The following is a 17531-nucleotide window of genomic DNA, read 5'->3' on the forward strand; positions in this document are numbered from 1 at the left end:
AGTTTCGGCTCCCGCTCCGCTTCCAGCCCCTCCAAAATTATCGCCGGGGGCCGAGCTCTGCCCGCCGGCAGCAGGGAAGGGTGAAACCCTCCTCTCCTGCCATCGCTTCCCCCTTTCGGTGCAGCTGCTGCCAGCTGCAGGCGGGCACCTGGTGAAAACCTGATTTTTGAGGCACACCTGGACGCGGGCGATGGCTCCGTCCCAGCGGCAGGGCCCCCGGGGAGGGCTGGGGGTGCTGGGGAAGGCCCCGGGCAGCACGGCCGCCCTCGGGTCTGCACGGGAGCCCCCCCCAAACCCTGCAGAGGCCGATGGGTGGGAAGAGCGGAAACGCAGCCTGGCTCATTATCGTGCTGAATTACCGGGGTTAATTAATGGCTTCGGCCGGAGAAGGCCGCCAGCACCGGCCCGCAGCAGCCCCTGAGCTCCTGCCCGGGCCGGGTGACAAGGGCCGCGGTGTGGAGCCCGGGGCCGGGCCCGGGAGGCCCGTGCTGGTGCTGCCCCCTTCCCTCCGGCCGGGCGCACGGCACCGCCGGCCCCGCCCGGCCCCGCTGACCCTCGGAGGAGCGGAGCCCACGCCCCATGACGTCACCCCGCGCCATGACGTCACCCCCGCCCTGCCGCCGTTTCCGGTGGCGGGGTGAGGGTAGGAGGCGGCGGGAAGGGGGGTGCGTGGGTCTGCGGGTCTGTGGGTGTGTGTGAACGTGGCGCCGTCGCCGTGGCGACGCGGCGGGCGACGCGCTCTCACCGCGACCCTCCCCGGAAGCGGGCGGGCGGCGCGGCGCTGATTGCGTCACGGGGGGGGCGGTGGCGGCGGCTTCTTCTTCTTCGGAGGCGGCGGCGGCTGAGCGGGCCTGCGGTGCCGCCATGGAGAGCGCGAGCCAGGGTAGGGGCTGCGGGGGGGGGGGGGGGGGCCGGGCCTTCGCTCACCGCCGCTTTGTGGTGGGGGGGCCGGGACCGGGACGGCTCTTGGCGAGGGGGATGAGGTCCGGGGCGATGAGGCGGCCTGGGGCAGGGGCTGCTGCCGTGAGGGGAGCGGCGGCCCGGGGGGGGGCGGCCGTGCGGTTCCCTCAGGGGCTCGCCTGGGCCCTGCGGGTGTCTCGCAGCCGGTGCGGGACAGCGGAGCTATTTTCGCCGAGCAGAGCCCGGTGCTTCTGTCGCTTCTGATAGGTGCTCGTGGAGGAAACTCCACCGGAGGTTTCTCTTCCTCTTTCCGTGAAGCCCCTTTCTTCACCTTTCCCGCCAGGCTGCCCAGGTTTGCATATCGTGCTTTGCTCGCTGGGTGCTTATTCTGTCTGCTCTTTGCTCCTTGTCTGCGACAGATATCAACCTTAACTCTCCCAACAAAGGTCTGCTGTCGGATGCCATGACAGATGTTCCCGTGGATAGCGCGGCTTCGGCCAGGACCTTGGCGCCTGAAGGGCTGACTCTTGCTGAAGAGGAGGAGTTGAGATCTGAGCTTGCCAAGGTAGCGGGGCGTTGGCGTTTGTCAGTGGGGCCTGCGTGTGTCTGCGGCCGTGTTCTGCTGGGAAGAAACGAGCACAAACCTGTGGTGCCACAGGAGCAGGACTGAGAGGGTTTTGTGAGTTTTGCAGTGGTGTTGCCTTTGGATCTCTCAGCTAACTGTTAAAATGCACAAAGCTGGCAGATGCTTCAAATGCCATGGTATGTTGTGTGCTCTTTCCCAGAAAGACTTAATTTAGAGCTCTAAGGAAATAAGTGGCTTTTGATGTCGTGAGCTTAATGTAGGCTTTTAGCTCCATTTGAAGTGAGAAAACACTGTAGGCAAGCAGTATGCAAAAAACCTAGTTTTTCCCTAGGAACCTGAAACAATGGAGCACTTAACGTGCTTTTTTTCTTCTACCTTTTTGTCTTAAATATTTATTATCCTCTATAGATGACTATTTTTGGTGCTTATGCTTTTGAAGAGCTAAGAGTTTGTAATGCAATAGCCTAAATTTTGGGCACCTTTTGGGGTTTAAAGTCAGTTTATAATTTCAGTCTGAAATGTAGCTGTAGATAACTGCAGCTGTACTTCTGTAGTCCCTTCTTTCATTTGAAAATCTCGTGGTGATTCTTTGACTCACAGGTTTAAGCGAGGGAGAGCTTTGCTGCTTGGGATGGTCACACAGATCTTGGTGAGCTGCAGTTAAAGTAGAAATGAACTCTCTCTGCCTGGAAAGAACTCCAGAGTACTTTGAAAATGTTGTAAGAGAGATCTCGGAGGAAAAACTCTTTGCTTTAATGACATCAAAGGAAAAGAATCATAAGAAAGAAACCTTAGTAAATATGGGTTTAGCAATTGATTTTTATCTGCTGTTGAAATAGCAATGCTAGAGATGAATTCTGTTAATCTTGATGCCATTAAGTCGCCAGTACCGTGACTTGTAAGGATGTTTTCCCAATTGAAGTCTGAGCTGTGTGCCTCACATTCCAGCAACATTCATGTTCAGTTCAATTGTTCTGCAGGCACCTGAATCTTCTACCAATTCTTTATATTCATGTTAATGAAATCTAGCTAGTTGTGAGGGAGGTAGAAAGTTGGCTTAATTTTTGGAATTTTACTGAATTGTGATTTAAGACAAACCTCTGTTCTCTAAGGTTGAAGAAGAAATTGGCACTCTCAGGCAAGTTCTGGCTGCTAAAGAGAGGCACTGTGGAGAGCTGAAGAGGAAGCTCGGTTTGACTCCCTTGGATGGGTTAAAGCAAAACCTGTCTAAAAGCTGGCATGATGTCCAAGTCTCCAATGCGTAAGTGTTGCTTGTGATGCATGTTTATTTAAATATGACTCTAGTAATTATTTGCCAGCAGCATATTTCAGGGCTCTTCAAAGTGGCTGGAGGCTTTTGCTCTGATGGGTACATAGAGTAAAAGGCACTTAAAGACACTGACATATAAAAGCAATGAATTCTTTTATGTCAGCATCAACAGAACTCTTGTACGTGTGATCTGGATAAATTGTTGCTGGATGCTCTTTCTCAAGATGTTAGAGATCTAGGTCCCTGTGTAACAGTTCAGTTTGCCCATTTCTGCCCATTCTTTGAAATGTAGACAGCTGCTACTTTGTTCTGAACTCGGGTTCCAAGAGAAGTGCAAGAAGTTTCAAAGCTCTACCGCACAGTGCTAGTTCAGAAGCTATTTCCTGAGTTGTATTGCTTGAATTAAAAAGCCTGCACTTCCTAGGAAAAAAATCTGTAATATTAGTGTGCATTATGCATAGTCATCTCTGCCTAAAGATCTGGAATTAGACTGACTGTTCCTGGGCAGGCATGAAGGGTATGGTCACTGCAGTGCTTGACAGTGCTGAAAGAGTTAGAGGTAAGTGTGCCCCTGCGGTTGTGCCTGGATGTAAGGGACTCTCAGTCCACATGGAGATAGTGTTCAGTCTAAAACATCTAGTGTAACTTAACTGGAATGTGGAGTTACTGACAGTGCTACTACAGAGCAGATTGTTGAGCTGTTCATCTCACTGTTTATTCTTTCCCTTTTCCTTGTCTTCCCTCCTATACCCCTGCCTGACTTCTCTTATTCCTTTGTAACTGAAATCTGTGTCATTGTCTTCTGAAAAATGAATATTAAAGTTATATTCATTAACACTTTCTGTTTCTAGTTATGTGAAAACATCTGAGAAACTTGGAGAGTGGAATGACAAAGTGACACAGTCTGACTTGTGAGTGCCTCGGGCTCCTCAGCAACACTTCCTTGCTCCTTGCTGCGTTCCCCGATTTGTGCTGCTACTTGTCCTCGCAGGCATCAGGGGTTGACTGGGAGCTGGAGGCATGGTGAAGCAGGACTGTTATTAGCAGCATGCCTCACTTCCAGCTATAAACATCCCTCAGTTGCAGAGGTGATGAGTAAAAGTTACTGCTACCATCTCTCTCATAGTCTTGCTATTGTGGAAGAAAAATTCCAATCAGTTACCAGACCACGATTTCTTAAAAAAAAAAAAAAAAAAAGGCAAAAAATCAACCACAGTTTCCCTTTAGCTGGTCATTGATAGGTTAGTCTGTTATTAGATGTCTTACTAGTGAACCTCTGTCTTTGCTGTGAAACTATTTCTCTTATCATCATCAGATGTGGTAGGAATCAGCTTGATTATTGCCCCAGGGGAGAGCGTGCCTGAAGGCGTTTACCTGTAGCTGGAAATAGGGGCTGTGCAAGTGCAAATACATGTGTTAGCTTTTGAGACACCCCCCCACACACACAGTGGCTCTTCTGCAGTGATCTACGTGACCCTTTTTGATGATGTAAACAGTAGAAAACTATGAATTTTAGTCTCTGCAGTATATACGAGCAGGTGACAAATGTGGACAAAGAACATCTGGCTACTTTCGTCTCTAGAATATATTCTTTAATTATATTAGATCTCTGTTCATATTAGACATGAATAATTTTGATTCCTGCTGCAGAACTGAACGTAAGGGGGACCGTGAATGTTTTCTGCTCTGAAGACTCTCTTCTATGTCTTCTGTTGAAGGACATGATTATTTAACTAAGGGGAAAATGTGGATTGGGAGCTTCCTGTCATTAGGCAAGATGGCACTGATCTAATTGGGGATGTGAACTGCCTGCGCTATGTCACCTTCTCTGAGCGCTTCTGTGTGGTGTCTGAGCTGGTAGCAGGCACTTTCTGTTGTACTTGTATTTGTTCTGTACTCTCAGCCACTGAGGTACTGTTTTGTATGTAGGCAAACATGATTTGTAAGGATTAGAAAATGAAACTAAGTTTAACAGTTTGGTTGGGTCATGCTATATTGGTAAAATGTAGCTTTGGGTGTGGCAGTCTGAGGTTTTTTTGGCCTTGAGCTCAGTTCACTGCTGTTTGCTTTGAAGTATATAGCTGCCACACAGTGTGTAGGAAGGGAGCAGAATGATGCAAAGTTTTTCAATTCCTGACACCTTCTGAACGGCAGGCTTTGTTTTCTTGTGCTCAGTGTTTGAACATCTTTAAGTAAGAAAGAAACTGGGGCTTAGGTGTCTTCCTGCCTCTCAAACAGCAACTCCTTCTGACAGAAATAAAAGCTATGATACTGTAAGTGTAAAGAGATGCCAATAATGTGAAAAGTGTCAAAAGAAGCATTCGTTGTGAATCTTGGCACCGTATCTAACCTCCATTGTGTTTGTAGATATCTTTCAGCCAGCAGCACACTGGAGGACTGGAATGAAAAAATAACTCAATCAGAAGCGTGAGTGTCTTAACCTTCAGCGTTAACAAATGCTTTCATGTTGCTGCTAACATACTGTGCCACTGGTCAGTCCTCTGCTTTGACTAGATCTATTTAAACACTTCTCTTTTCTAGCTTTCACTTTAACCTGATAAATGCCTCTTCTGGGAGAGGGAGCTTTTCTTCAGGTCAGTATTTGAGTGATTTCATTGTGGTCCAAGTGATACTCTTCAAACACCCACCTCCTCTTAGAGGAGAACTGGCTGAAGCCACCGGGTAGCTGAGACCTGTGTGCCACACATTACAACTTCAGCTGAGAAGCTGTGGAATAGCCAGACTGACCTCTTCTTGTTACCCTCAGTGTGCTCTGCAGGGAGCAGGAGCTTTTCTTTCTGCTGTGGTACCTGATGAGAACAAATAGAGCTGTAGTGTCCGAGGCAGCTGTTCTGTCACGTTAGGGCCACAAATGGACTTGAACAGCTTAAACCTCACAGCTGTTATACTCCAATTGTTGGCTGCAAAGGTCTTGTAGCCATGTTTGTATTAAATGCCTGAAATTAAATTCTCATTTGGACTAAATTATGGAAGCATATTATGGAAGTTAGCCTTTGTCCTTCTCGCTGCATCTTTCCCACAGTATATAGGGGAAGTGGGATGCAGTGGGAGCAGGCAAATAGTGTCGTGGTTTCCTGAACTGATTTAAACCAGGGTAAGGTAGGTCTTAGGTAAGCCAGCCTTTCCTGTTCTCTGGGGTGGGTATGAAGTTCAGTCCTTCAAGCTGGCTTGGTTTTGGCAGTATGTGTGAATGGAAGGTTTTCTTCACAAGATGGGTGAAAGGTGAGCGGTGATAAAGTTTTTTCTAATACACGTTTTTAAAGTATGCAGACTCTACTTTCAATGTTCCGTGTATGTTTTCTAGATTAAGATGATGTAAATTGTGGCTATTTCACTTGCTAAATGGAACGACCTTGTTTTTCTGCTTGCTGATAGTGTGACTGACTCCAGTGGTGTTTTAATCAGTGTTCCTCCCTGGGTGTGCCCGCTAGAATAGAAAACTTCTCGTTAGATCTGTTTCCTTGTACTTAAGCACCAGAAATGTGGCGGAAGCATGTTTTCATGGAGCACTTAAGGCCTGAATAGCTGTGGCACGCTAGTTTTCCTGCTTACTTTGGCACTAGACAGAATGACAATTCATGATAGCAAGGTAGATGCTGATTAAAATGGAGAGGCGAGGGGGCTTGAAAAGCAAGACTTCAGCAACATTTCAGAAAGCAAACAGAATTTCTACTTTCTTTGTCTAAAGCTCAGTATATGTGAGGAGTCAAGTTCAAGAAAGCCAAGGGTGAGGTTTTACTCATGTTTTGGTGGTGTTTTTTATGCAAATGCCTTTTCTTTCCTATTGCTTGTTTGAGCTTCTCTGCTTTATAACTAACAAGCATCCTGACTGAACTGGGAATGGGCCTAACTCGTGACCTTATGGCGCTTTTGTGTGCTGCTGAATTTCCTGGCAGTTGCCATTCCTGGTCACAGACTTGCCCTCTGTGAGCAGTACATAGAGCGCAGAAATCAGCCCAATCTGTCCCTGGCTCCAGCTTCACTGTATCCAGGACGTGAGGTGACTTAGATGATGTGTGTACTTAGCCAGACAGCACAAATGGTGATTGCGGGATAAAAGCAAGTGAGAGGAAGCTGGTATTAATGGATAAAGGAGGATTTTGAGGGTGCAGGTCTGGCTCCTCCCTGTCAAGGTTTATAGGAGAGGAGTGCAATGAAATGTTTGAACACCACAAGGGAGACATCGTTTCTGCAGCTTCTGCTGCAGCCAGTTTCCTGTAGTAGAGCAAGATATTAATCAGAGCTCATATTTATTACTCCCAGATTTGGTTTATTCTGTTGTGCTTTGTACTGGTGCTAAGGGAAGAAAGTGATTATGAATTTAAAGCCATGGTAAACCTGGCAGTGTCTCTTGCAGGAGAGTTATTGTGACTTCTAGGTCAGGGCTGGGTGTAGCTAAGTTGCATTAAAGTCTTGTATAACCCGATCCCTGGTTGTCACAGATGCACTTCCACATGCGTGTCTGATGGCAGTTCTGGGTTAGAGCGTCTCATCTCAGCTGTGCTCTACTGGCTCTGCCTCCTGTGCTGCAGTGGTGGAGGTGTGTACGTGTTTGTGGGAGCTGTGGATGTCAGACTAGACCGGTGATCTGATCTGGTCGCTGCTGTCTTTTTTTTTTTTTTTTTGTCCTTTCAAGTTTATATTTCAGCTGGATTGTTTCCTTGATCTAGATCACTGTGTCAGCACAAACAGTTGTGCTGGCATCATGAAGGAGCATGCTTGGGCAGGAGTAGCACTTGAATGCTAGATCTTTGGTTATCTTAAGAATACTGCTGTCAAGTGTGGAAGTTACAGTTGGAAGATATCTGGCCTTTATCTGCTGAAGCTAGGCATAATGCTGGGGAGTTTGCAGTGTGCACATGTGTGATGGTGTCCTCTGAGTCTGTAAACCTTCCTCTCATCGCTGCTCTGGTGCTCAGTGCTGATCTCAGAGTTGAGTGCGAAGCAGATGCAGAGTCAGTGTGACATACTTCAGCCCGCATGAGGTCTTCAATGTTTCTGTTAGGCAGCTGTAGATCAAATCCCATGACAGGACTCAGCCAGCTAGGCAAGAGCTTGACTGCTGAAGGCAGGGATTGAGATCCTCCTCTTCCAAAGCAGTTATTGCAATAGGAGGGCACGTGTGAGAGCAAGCAGCATCGATGCTGACCAATTCACTCCTAAATTGTCCTGAGATTTGCAAAAGATTGTGCTGTGGAGAAATAATATTGAGGCCTTGCTGTTGGAGCACTATCAATTTCTTCTGGGGTCACTGAATTCAAGAGGAATTTGTCTAAAAAATGTGTAGGTTATAGGAATTTTCTTTCAGGAGCAAGAAGAGGGAAGGTAAAGCTGATGTAGTTTTGCCCTGTTCTGCGCAAGTCTTGTGTACGCTTTTGATTCAGAAATACTTGGCTGTGGTCTTTAAAAAACCAACCAAACAAAAAACTCCAAACAAACAAAAATCCCAAACCAACCCACATGTTGTAACTGATATTGCTTGAATCTGGTTCAGGTGCTGTGGTGCTGACTCTCGCGTGTCTGTCTGGAGAGAAAGATGTAAATAAGTCAGATGTCATTATGGTGCTTTTAGTCTTGGGAGCTCAGGATAAGAGAGAACATTAGGCTCTTTAATGTCCTAGTCAAGCAAAAAATAATCTTAAAATGAAATATTTGGAGTAAGAAAAACTTGGCTTAAATCATTGAACCTGTTTTGCAGCCTGAGTATTTTTTAATAATTTGAAGAATGCCATAAATCTAGATGTTAATCACCAACTGTGGAGTAGCTTAGAGAGGATGAATTAAAGTGACTCAAAGAATCTTTGTTCCTGACATTAGTCTCATCTGAAGGAAACAAAGGTTCTCAAGTGTCTGTCTTCTCCAGCTTTGGTATAAACTCGGATGTAATCAGCTGACAGAGACAAGCTGTCAGACTTCTGTATTGTGGTTAATGGTAACTGATAGGAAACTTCTCTACCAATTTCTTTCTAAACTGCAAGTTATAGACATAATGCTGATCCCTGCATTTCTTTTCTATACTGTGATGTTAGTCTTGCCTCTTTCCTCCATAACCTAATACTGACAAACGCTGTAACTTTTTCAAGGCTGCAAACATGTTATGGAATAGATTCCTAGACTTACTTTTTTCAAGGAGACCAGAAGATTTGGGTTGGTTTTTCTTTTTTTTTTTTTTTGCAAATGTTTGTCAGATTTAAGAACATATGGTAAAGTGAGTGTATGGAAGGGTTAATCCTACACCTGCTGCTTTTTTAAAAACCTCAAATCTTTGCATATATGCAGAGCTGGAAGGGTTTCTTCCAGTGAAGTCAGTGCAGCTCACTAATCTAGCTTCTTTCCTTTAATGAGTTCCTTTTTCAAAATGAGGGAGGGGGATGCTTCTTGCTTTCAACTCATACCTGTTAGTTCAATTTATGATGTTGATTTTTTTTCTATTTAGTTATAAGAAGACCCAGGAAACCCTTTCCCAGGCAGGACAGAAGACTTCAGCAGCACTTTCCAATGTAGGTTCTGTTATCAGCAGGAAACTTGGTGACATGAGGTAAGATTTCTGTTTTGCACTCTGGTGCTTTGATGTTGGTTTCAAACAGTAATGAGACTTTAGACAATAACTAGGCTTTTTTCCATTTTCTTAGTTGGCAGTACGTTGCAGTTGATGGACTACCTTCTCTGTGGTCCTGGACCTCGTACTTTAGGACAGATTAAATGGTTATTAAAGACCTGTTGATGGGATAAAACCTGTTGTAAGGCGTTAAAGTTTGAGTTGGCTTAGGAGAACTGACAGAATAGTTTTAGCAGCCTTTCTCCTTTTACCATCATGTGGTTTCACTGCAGCTTTTATGTCATGTGTAAGAAACTAGTCTCAAAGTTTACCTTTTCTGTTCATTACTGGGTTACGGAGGTATGTTTTCTCAGTGTTACTGCCTAGGATTAGAAAGGGGTCATCACTCCTGTGCTCTGTTATGCTTTAAAATAGGGCAAAGTCTGCATGCCGCATTTCATACAGTTTTAAGTCCTGTGTGTCAGCTTTCCGCGGAGAAGGGAAGCATGCCTTCCAGGCACAGTTATGTCATGCTGATTGGAAGATATGAATTGATTCAGAACATGATGACAACATTAAAAATTTCTTCTTGTGGCTGGTGGTTATCTAGATATTCCTTAAGCAGATGACCGCTGACGTAACTACATGTTTAAACATCTCTGAACTGGGAAGTGGAGGGCTGGTTCCCTTGGTTGCTGGCTGAGGTTCTTGCTCTGAGTTTCTCAGCTGTACAAAGTTGAAGGTTAGAATTGATGATTTACCTGATCTTCAGAGATTTAAGCTAAAGATAGCTTCCCCATTAATGGTGACATCCAAGTTATTTATGCAGAATGCCTTGACCATGTTTTTTTGGAATCGAGAATTAATTCTGAATATACAACCTGTCTAGATTACTAAGGAAGTATTCTTAATTGTATTTAACATGATGTATCAGACCTTGGATTGAATAGGTAGCTGTCATTCTTTGTAGGGAATTTCCTATTCCACTGTGGCTGGGAGTATCCAAGTGGTAAGAACTTGTTGACCTCTGATCACATAGTACTGATTTATTCTAGTTCTGTCCTCAGTGAGTTATTTACTATGTTCCTGGAGGGTAATTTTTGGTGTTTTCAGTAGCTGACCTCTCTGAATTTGGCAGAGGGCTAGCTGGCTTCCTGCCCTTTCCAGTACTCCAGTTTTAATTTTTCTTTCCTATCTAGTCTACTAGAAGAAGAGATTTACATGTAATCACAGGAGACAGATACTGGCACAAGATGTGGTGGTAATAGATTTTAATAAACTGATAATAGTGAAGTGAATTTGGTGCCAGACTTCTGCAGTCTGGTCAGGGTCTTGTGGCAAAGGGATGGGAACTGTACTTTTTTGGACCAATGGGGGGACTCCTGAACCAATGTTGCCACCAGAAGAAGCTGTTTTGACAGGTTTGGTCCTGCCTGTTGTCTTTTGGTTGGGAGAATCCCATTCACTGTGCAGCTGCAGAAATGTTTGTGGCATCCCAGGAGCAGATGATGGAGGGAGGGAATGCATGGCTGAGTGAAGAGTGTGCCTGTTACTCCTGGTGACAGCTGCTCTGACATAGTGTTGTGGTTTAACCTGGCAGGCAGCTAAACAGTTTAAGAGGACAGCAAAGGAAGAGAAAATAATAATAGAATATACAAACCCGGCGATGCACAATGCAGTTGCTCACTACCTGCTGACCGATGCCCAGCCCATACCCAAGCAGCTATCCCCTGCCTGGCCAACTCCCCCCAGTCCTATGTGGAGCCTGATGTCATGTGGTATGGAATGTCCCTTTGGTCATTGGGGTCAGCTGTCCTGGCCATGTCCCCTCCCAACTCCTTGTGCACCCCCAGCCTCCTCGCTGGCTGAAAAGTCCTTGACTTAGTATAAGCACTACTGAACAACAGCTAAACATCAGTGTGCTATCAATATTATTCTTGTACTAAATTCAAAGCATAGCGCCGTACCAGCTACTAGGAAGAAAATTAACTCTGTCCCAGCTAAAACCAGGGTGCATAGTCATAGTGAAAACTGGCTGCATAGTCAGCTGGCCTACAAACAAGTCAGACCTTTGCAGCAATGGTTATTGCTCAGCATTAGTCAAATTTAAACACCTGCATTCCTTTTTATAGCTAATACCTTGGGTGATGTATTACAGAATAGAGGCAGCTTCTGTCTTGTAACTTGGGAATCCCTGCCAAAGTTATTTCAGCAGGATTTGCTTTGTATATGTGGCCATATGGGGGAACACAGTAATGATTTTTTAAGACTTGCAGTTTTTCTATGCCTCTATAAACAGACTTCTGTCTCCTGTGCTGCATCCAAGTCTTGAGATTTCTGATTCTGAATAAGGTTTAACTCTGAGCCTAAGTTTCTGCAAGAGTGTAAGTTTCTGCAGGAACTGTCCCACTTTCTAACCTTGCCAGGTGAAACTCTGAATGGTGTTCTGATATGTGATCAGGGCTGATAAGTCTGTTGCATTGTTGTGCTCACTTCTCTGAGTGGGGATGATCTCTGTTCCCAGAGAATCTCTGTTACAGGCCTTGTAGCCTACACTGCAACCTCCGTTACTGTACTTTCTTTTTTCCTCTTACACTACAAATTCACTTGTAAAGCAGGCTTATTTTCCATCACTGGAAGTGTTGAGATAACAGAAGGGATTTCCTTGTTTAGTCAGCCTTCACCGGTTGATAAATGCAAGGAAGGCATGATGAATGGGACAAATGCCTCTGATACATGGAGGGCGTAGTCATAATTCTATTAAAAATGCTTGGACCAAAATGCTATGAAATACAAGCAGTGTGTCCCTGGGTTAAATCTTTAGGGTCGCTATATTCTGGTCAAAATAACTATTATAGCTGTGGATTGTGAGGAGACATTGTGAAGTTAATGTGGTAACTGTGCACCAACTGTATTAATGCTGTTGCTCTATTAGCTTGCCTTGGGGGGAGAAAGTGTAGTTTCATTAGTGGGTGGGATTTTTTCAAATCTTGGCCAATTCATTTTTTTCTGTTATCTCCACTTACAGTTAAAAAGTAAATTGGCTTTTGGACATTCTGTTCCTGCATTTCACTGATCCCAGTAAACTGCAAAATTGAAAGTGTTTTCTTTTAGTCGATAACAGCTTGCTGTGTGGTTTTGTGCCCCCCAGTACACTTCATGTTGTCTGAAGTTTGCTGTACATAATACTACAAGCAAATTCATTATGAAATATTAGCCCAAGCCCCCAAGGTGCCGGCAAATTCCTAAATCTTTGTAAACTTTAAATCCTTACGAAAGTAGGAAAAGATCCAGCCAAGACACTGAACAAATGAACCAGTGCTTGTGGTATTGCATACAGAGTAGCGTGATGCATGGACATGTGTTATCTGTGGTGTTCTCCTTTAAGCAAGAGTAAGTAGAAGGTCAATTTATTTCACATGCAAAGACAGCATTTCAAGGAGTCTATCCTGCCAAAGAGCTGACTTGGATGCATGGGGAAATGAAACTACAAAGCCTAACGTCTTTGCTGTGGCTGGAAGGAAAGCTCTTGTACTCCTTGCCAAGTACTTTGGATCCAACTTACCATGACTGCTTCCTGCTGCAGAGATATTTAATTGGAATGAAACACTGCTTCTGGTAGGAGAAGCTCCTTTAGAGCATCCTGGTAATCTTACTGATAACAGACCAAGGTTTCCTACTTCTATTTCAGACTGCTGTCACTGTGTCACAAAATCACACATGGAAATCTGGTAACCTAGTGGGGAATAGTTTGCCTCAAAACGGGCAACCGTTCGTGGGGTAAACATGATACCTTTTATCCAGATACTCTTATTTTTATTATGCTGAGATGTGTTTGCTCTCTGAGCTGTAATTCTGAGATCTGCAGGCTTTGCATGGTAATGTGCAGGTATGCATTGCAGGTTCCTGTTACAGAAGTTCCCAATCAAAAGTCCTAGCAATGCTGTCTTTGTATGAGAGCTCGTGGGGGGAAATGGAGGAAGGAGGTATCTTTACCAAATTAGCTAGTGCTTGGTAAAAAAACTCCTTAGTTTAGGTAAACATACTCTAAAAAAAATTTTAAAAATCACATGAAAGCAATGGGTAGGTATAAGTAAGTTCTTTCAGGTTGTTCCCTCCCCAGCACCTTGGCTCTAAGTTGCTGTAGGTGCTGTTGTTGTCCTCTGAAAAACCTCTTTGTTTGGTTTGAGTTAATGAAAAGCAATTGGTTTTTGCTTGCTTTGGCAATTTATTTTGAGATGCTTCCTCCTGGGTAGTTGACTCTGCTGTCCCATGATCCTGTGACCGTGTCCCTCCTTAGTTGCCCTGCGTTTAGTGTTAGACCTGCACAAGTGTCTGACTGTTGCTTCCCTTTTCTCTCTGCTGCCCACGGCTCCTCCCAGGGCTCACCCCTTCTCGCATTCCTTTAGGTAAGATATTCAAGGCTGCTAAAGGAGCAGGCAGTTTTATGCCAGGCCCTTGCAGATGTTAAAGGGGAAGCGGATTCTTTAAGCCTTGCTTACACTTTTGACACAGATTGAGAAACCTACCACAAACCAATGCCCTGTCATTGACTTCTGTATCACACTTGCAGTTAAATACTTATGCTTACTGTCCTATGTCTGGAAAACTTGAGTTCTGGGTGGCAGCTGTTAAATAAGGGAAGAGAGGGGCTGGATCTTACTGCTTCAGTTGTCCACAGCAGCCTGCGTGGACAATAAGTGCTCAGAACCAGGGGTACGCTGCTCTTGCATGATATCGGTCTAAAATTGTCATTTAACTTTTTCTTCCTTATTCTGAATGCTTCCGAGTAGCAGTTACTCCATTCGCCACTCGATAAGTATGCCAGCGATGAGGTAACGTAGCGAATACCTGAGTGGGTTGGTGGGAGAGTACAGCTGACTGTTATTGGGGTTTTTGGTGCTGACTTGTACAACTGGTTCCCTTCTTACGGAGACCCCACTCAGAGTATGGGGTAACCACGTCCTGCAGTTCGCGTGATTCAGGGTGGTTTTTTAACCAATCTCTTTTTATGGCTATTAGCCCCTGTGTTGGTCTTGGAATAAGCGCAGTGTTGCAACTGTACCAAAGTCTAATTGACATTTGCAGCTTTCAGAGGGATTATGGCCCTCCTCTTGCAGTGTACGGCGTGGCCGTTGCTAATACCAAGATGAATCCAAACGTGAACTCTCTGTCTCCAGCCTGGGAGTTCAGTGCCCTTGTGCCACATCAGGCAGTGATCTCCTTGCAGGAGAACCAACTGACAGGGCTGGACGAGGCCCACAGAAGCTCTCTTTATGTTCATCCTCATTCCAGACCAGCAGAGGTTAATTTATGGGCGCAAATATAACACGATTCTTTGGAACAAAAATAACAGATGAGGCTAGTCATCTCCCAGCTCCCAGTGCTCCCGCAGCCTAGCCTGGGGAGAGCAGCTCTGTATGAGTAATTGCCTGGTCTGAACGCTCGGTACAGAGCACTCCCCTGGAATTCTTCACAAGCAAAAGAAGCTTGCTAGGTTGTCAAACAACTGACCTGGTTTTCTTTGCTAGAAATATGAAATCCTCTGATTAATTTATTACACTGTGGTTTTATGAGCATTTCCTGATGCAAATGATCACTCCTGTAGTAATGAAACAGCCCATAGGTACATACACATGGCCCTTCTTCCTGCCTGCCTGTGGGATGTAATATGGGAAACTGAAGCCTTTGTTTTAAACCCTTTTCAGCTTTTCCTTTCCATTATTTAAGACAGCATGCTTTTAGTTGGAAGCCTTGTAAAACTAAGAGCTGGTTTCTTCTCTGCTTATTGTGCATTGATTCCCTAGTGAACTAGGACTTGTTTCCCTCAACATTTTAGCTTGAGCAATTGAGTGGATTACACGTGGTATAAATGTTTTCCTTCAGAGTTTGTGCATGATGTTCTTCTCTGGTGTCCCTGAGAGATGTGTGCCAAAGGCTGTGAGGAGCTGGAAGTGTTCTGGGTGCTGCTGTCTCTGCATGGGAATGACCAGAGACCCCAGTCACACTGTGTGATTTGATTTAGTTAAGAACTAGCTTGTCTTGATTTGTTCTTTTTTTTTTTTCTCCTTTCTTCAAGGAATTCTGCAACCTTCAAGTCATTTGAAGATAGAGTTGGGACCATAAAGGTAACAGTCTGCTTTGTCTTGTAAATGTTTAGTGTGAAGTCTTCTGCAGAAACTTCTGCAATGTTTTTCTTCTAGTCTAGTATTCAGGCAAATGGCCTCTCAGATATGTGAAGTCTTTGCTACAGTAGGTGACCTTGATGAGGGGGAATTGACTTGATATTCTCTGTCCTGGTTTCTTGTTTATCCTAACTATCTTCTCTCCTTTCAGTCCAGAGTGGTCGGCAGCAGGGAAAATAGCACCGATGGCCTCCACTCCCCCTCGGGAGCTGGTGACAAGCCTCCACAAGACAATGCTCCTTTCTAGACCTGCGATGTGGCTTTGCACGGCTGTGCACAACTGTAAGAGTAAGCTCCCTCCCTCCCAAGTCTTCACAACAGCAACAACATGCGAATCCAAGAAGGGGCTGAGAGCCAGTCTGGAGAGATCCATTATTCATTCATAGACACTGCTGCTGGATCGAAGTCAAATAAAGAGAATGCAAAGTTTTGTACACAAATAATATTTTACACTAAAGTTTGTAGATTAAATGTATCACTGCTGTCCTTTTGGGAGAGCATGTAAGATGGAGTTTCCTTGAAGTAGCTCAGAAATGCCACTGGTATAAGAAAAAAAAGTTTTCCCTTGTCTGACGTAACTTGGAACAGATACATCGCCCTGAGCAGTGAGGAGGACAGTTATTGGAGAAGCCACATGCATGAGCATCTTAGCTTCAGCTTCTGGCTACGTTCTCTGTTCAGGGCATGCCATGCAGCTACTCCATGAGCTCCCAGGCTTCTCCTGTTACTGTTTTCTCTGGCTCTCATTGGAGTAGTCTGGTAAATGGGGTAAACAGTTGGGCTTTTTTCTGGGCTCCCAAAAGGGAAACTTCACTTAGCAGCTGCCTCGTTGTTACACTAATGCTCTAGCTTTAACAAAACTAAGAATCTTTATTTTTAAATGCAATGAACTTTAAAGAAATAAAGCTTAAAGAAAAAAGCTTTGGCATCATATTAGGGGAAATGCTCCCTTGGACTCTGAAACTGAATTGCAAGCCTTATATCACCTTATGCTTTACTTGTTTATGATTTTTTTTCTATAGAGAAGACTGTAAGGGTTATAATGCTGGATGTTGAGCGCTGGAGTTTTGCATCATACAGTAGTAGCAGCATGCTTATAAGCCAGTTCTTGTGTTAAATTCAGTGGTGCACTCCGTTTCCTGAGTGTATGAAACTTGCTTCTCCCTTCTCAGTTTATGCCTTCGTTCTTGGAGGAAGTATTTTTGAAGGCTGCTAGCAACAGGGCCAGATCAAAATGTCCAAAGCTGTCTCTAGCACTATGGACACAACGTTGGAGGGACTCTGCTCTCTGTGGGCTCCTCATCTGGTACATCTGACTGTGACTGGATGGGTTTTTCAGTTGAAAGCCCCAGCTCTAATCTTGGTTTACAAAACTGGCAGAGAGTCACGGAGCTCAACCAGTTCTCCCAGGGGCTGGGTGTTTTGCTCTCGATGTCCAACTTCATTGCTCAGGAGCTGAAAAGTTCTGAGTTTTCTTCTAGAGGCCTGGTCTTAATCTAGGCAAGATGCCTCCACATAGAAATACCTAGAGTGAGCAATTCTGTGCCTTAGAGGCGAAGTAGGACTTACTCAGGTCTTTAGACTTGCTTATGTACATATCGGGGTAGTTTTAGTGGTTTATCACCTGGGAGGGACTGAACTGTTTGTGACCCTTCTTTAGAGAAGCAAGTTTTTACACTTTTCTGCTGATTAATCTCCGTTTTTCCCCTCCCCTGCTCCCTTCCCTCTGCAGACCTGGGGACACAGGATGAAATATTAGAAGACAGATGTACTAGGCAGTAGGTGGAGTGTAGAGTGTCATTTACCGGCACTCCTTGTTTGACTGAAGCTGGCCTGCCTGCGAGCAACAGCCAGTGAAACAGGGACTGCTGGAGCTTGGCTATATTGAACTGTTTCTCTTTACAGATAGAGACTGAGGAAACTTGTCAATAAAGTATCCCTTTGGGAGAAAATGGGGTAACGTTCTTGTCTTGTTCTATCTAACCATACTGAAGTCCGCTCCTGGGTGCGTGTTATGAACTTGTCAGGCAA

The 17531-nt window shown here is 44.9% G+C and overlaps 1 protein-coding gene across 8 annotated transcripts; it reads left to right on the forward strand.

The window, feature by feature from the left end:
- Positions 1 to 734: 734 nt before the first annotated feature.
- TPD52L2 (TPD52 like 2) lies at positions 735 to 17455 on the forward strand. Of its 8 annotated transcripts, XM_075769156.1 has the most exons (10): positions 778 to 883; positions 1320 to 1465; positions 2599 to 2747; positions 3608 to 3667; positions 5124 to 5183; positions 9214 to 9315; positions 13698 to 13724; positions 14109 to 14150; positions 15395 to 15443; positions 15652 to 17452. In XM_075769156.1, the coding sequence occupies exons 1-10, from the start codon at positions 865 to 867 to the stop codon at positions 15745 to 15747; spliced, it is 750 nt and encodes a 249-aa protein (XP_075625271.1). In that variant the 5' UTR covers positions 778 to 864; the 3' UTR covers positions 15748 to 17452. The 8 variants fall into 8 exon arrangements, with proteins under 8 accessions (XP_075625266.1, XP_075625269.1, XP_075625270.1 ...); XM_075769157.1 differs by lacking the exon at positions 5124 to 5183; XM_075769151.1 differs by lacking the exons at positions 13698 to 13724; positions 14109 to 14150 and having other exon boundaries at positions 735 to 883; positions 1347 to 1465; positions 15652 to 17455.
- The last annotated feature ends 76 nt before the right edge of the window (positions 17456 to 17531 follow it).

The sequence above is a fragment of the Balearica regulorum genome, chromosome 16 (genome assembly GCF_011004875.1).
Source record: "Balearica regulorum gibbericeps isolate bBalReg1 chromosome 16, bBalReg1.pri, whole genome shotgun sequence".
In the NCBI taxonomy this organism is placed as follows: domain Eukaryota; kingdom Metazoa; phylum Chordata; class Aves; order Gruiformes; family Gruidae; genus Balearica; species Balearica regulorum.

What these genes read in the sequence shown, in the direction of transcription:
- TPD52L2 (XM_075769156.1), top strand. An exon ending in AGGAAACTTGGTGACATGAG is followed by an intron (nt 9,316 to 13,697) that starts GTAAGATTTCTG and finishes GGCTCCTCCCAG; the next exon opens with GGCTCACCCCTTCTCGCATT. An exon ending in CCCTTCTCGCATTCCTTTAG is followed by an intron (nt 13,725 to 14,108) that starts GTAAGATATTCA and finishes GCTTCCGAGTAG; the next exon opens with CAGTTACTCCATTCGCCACT.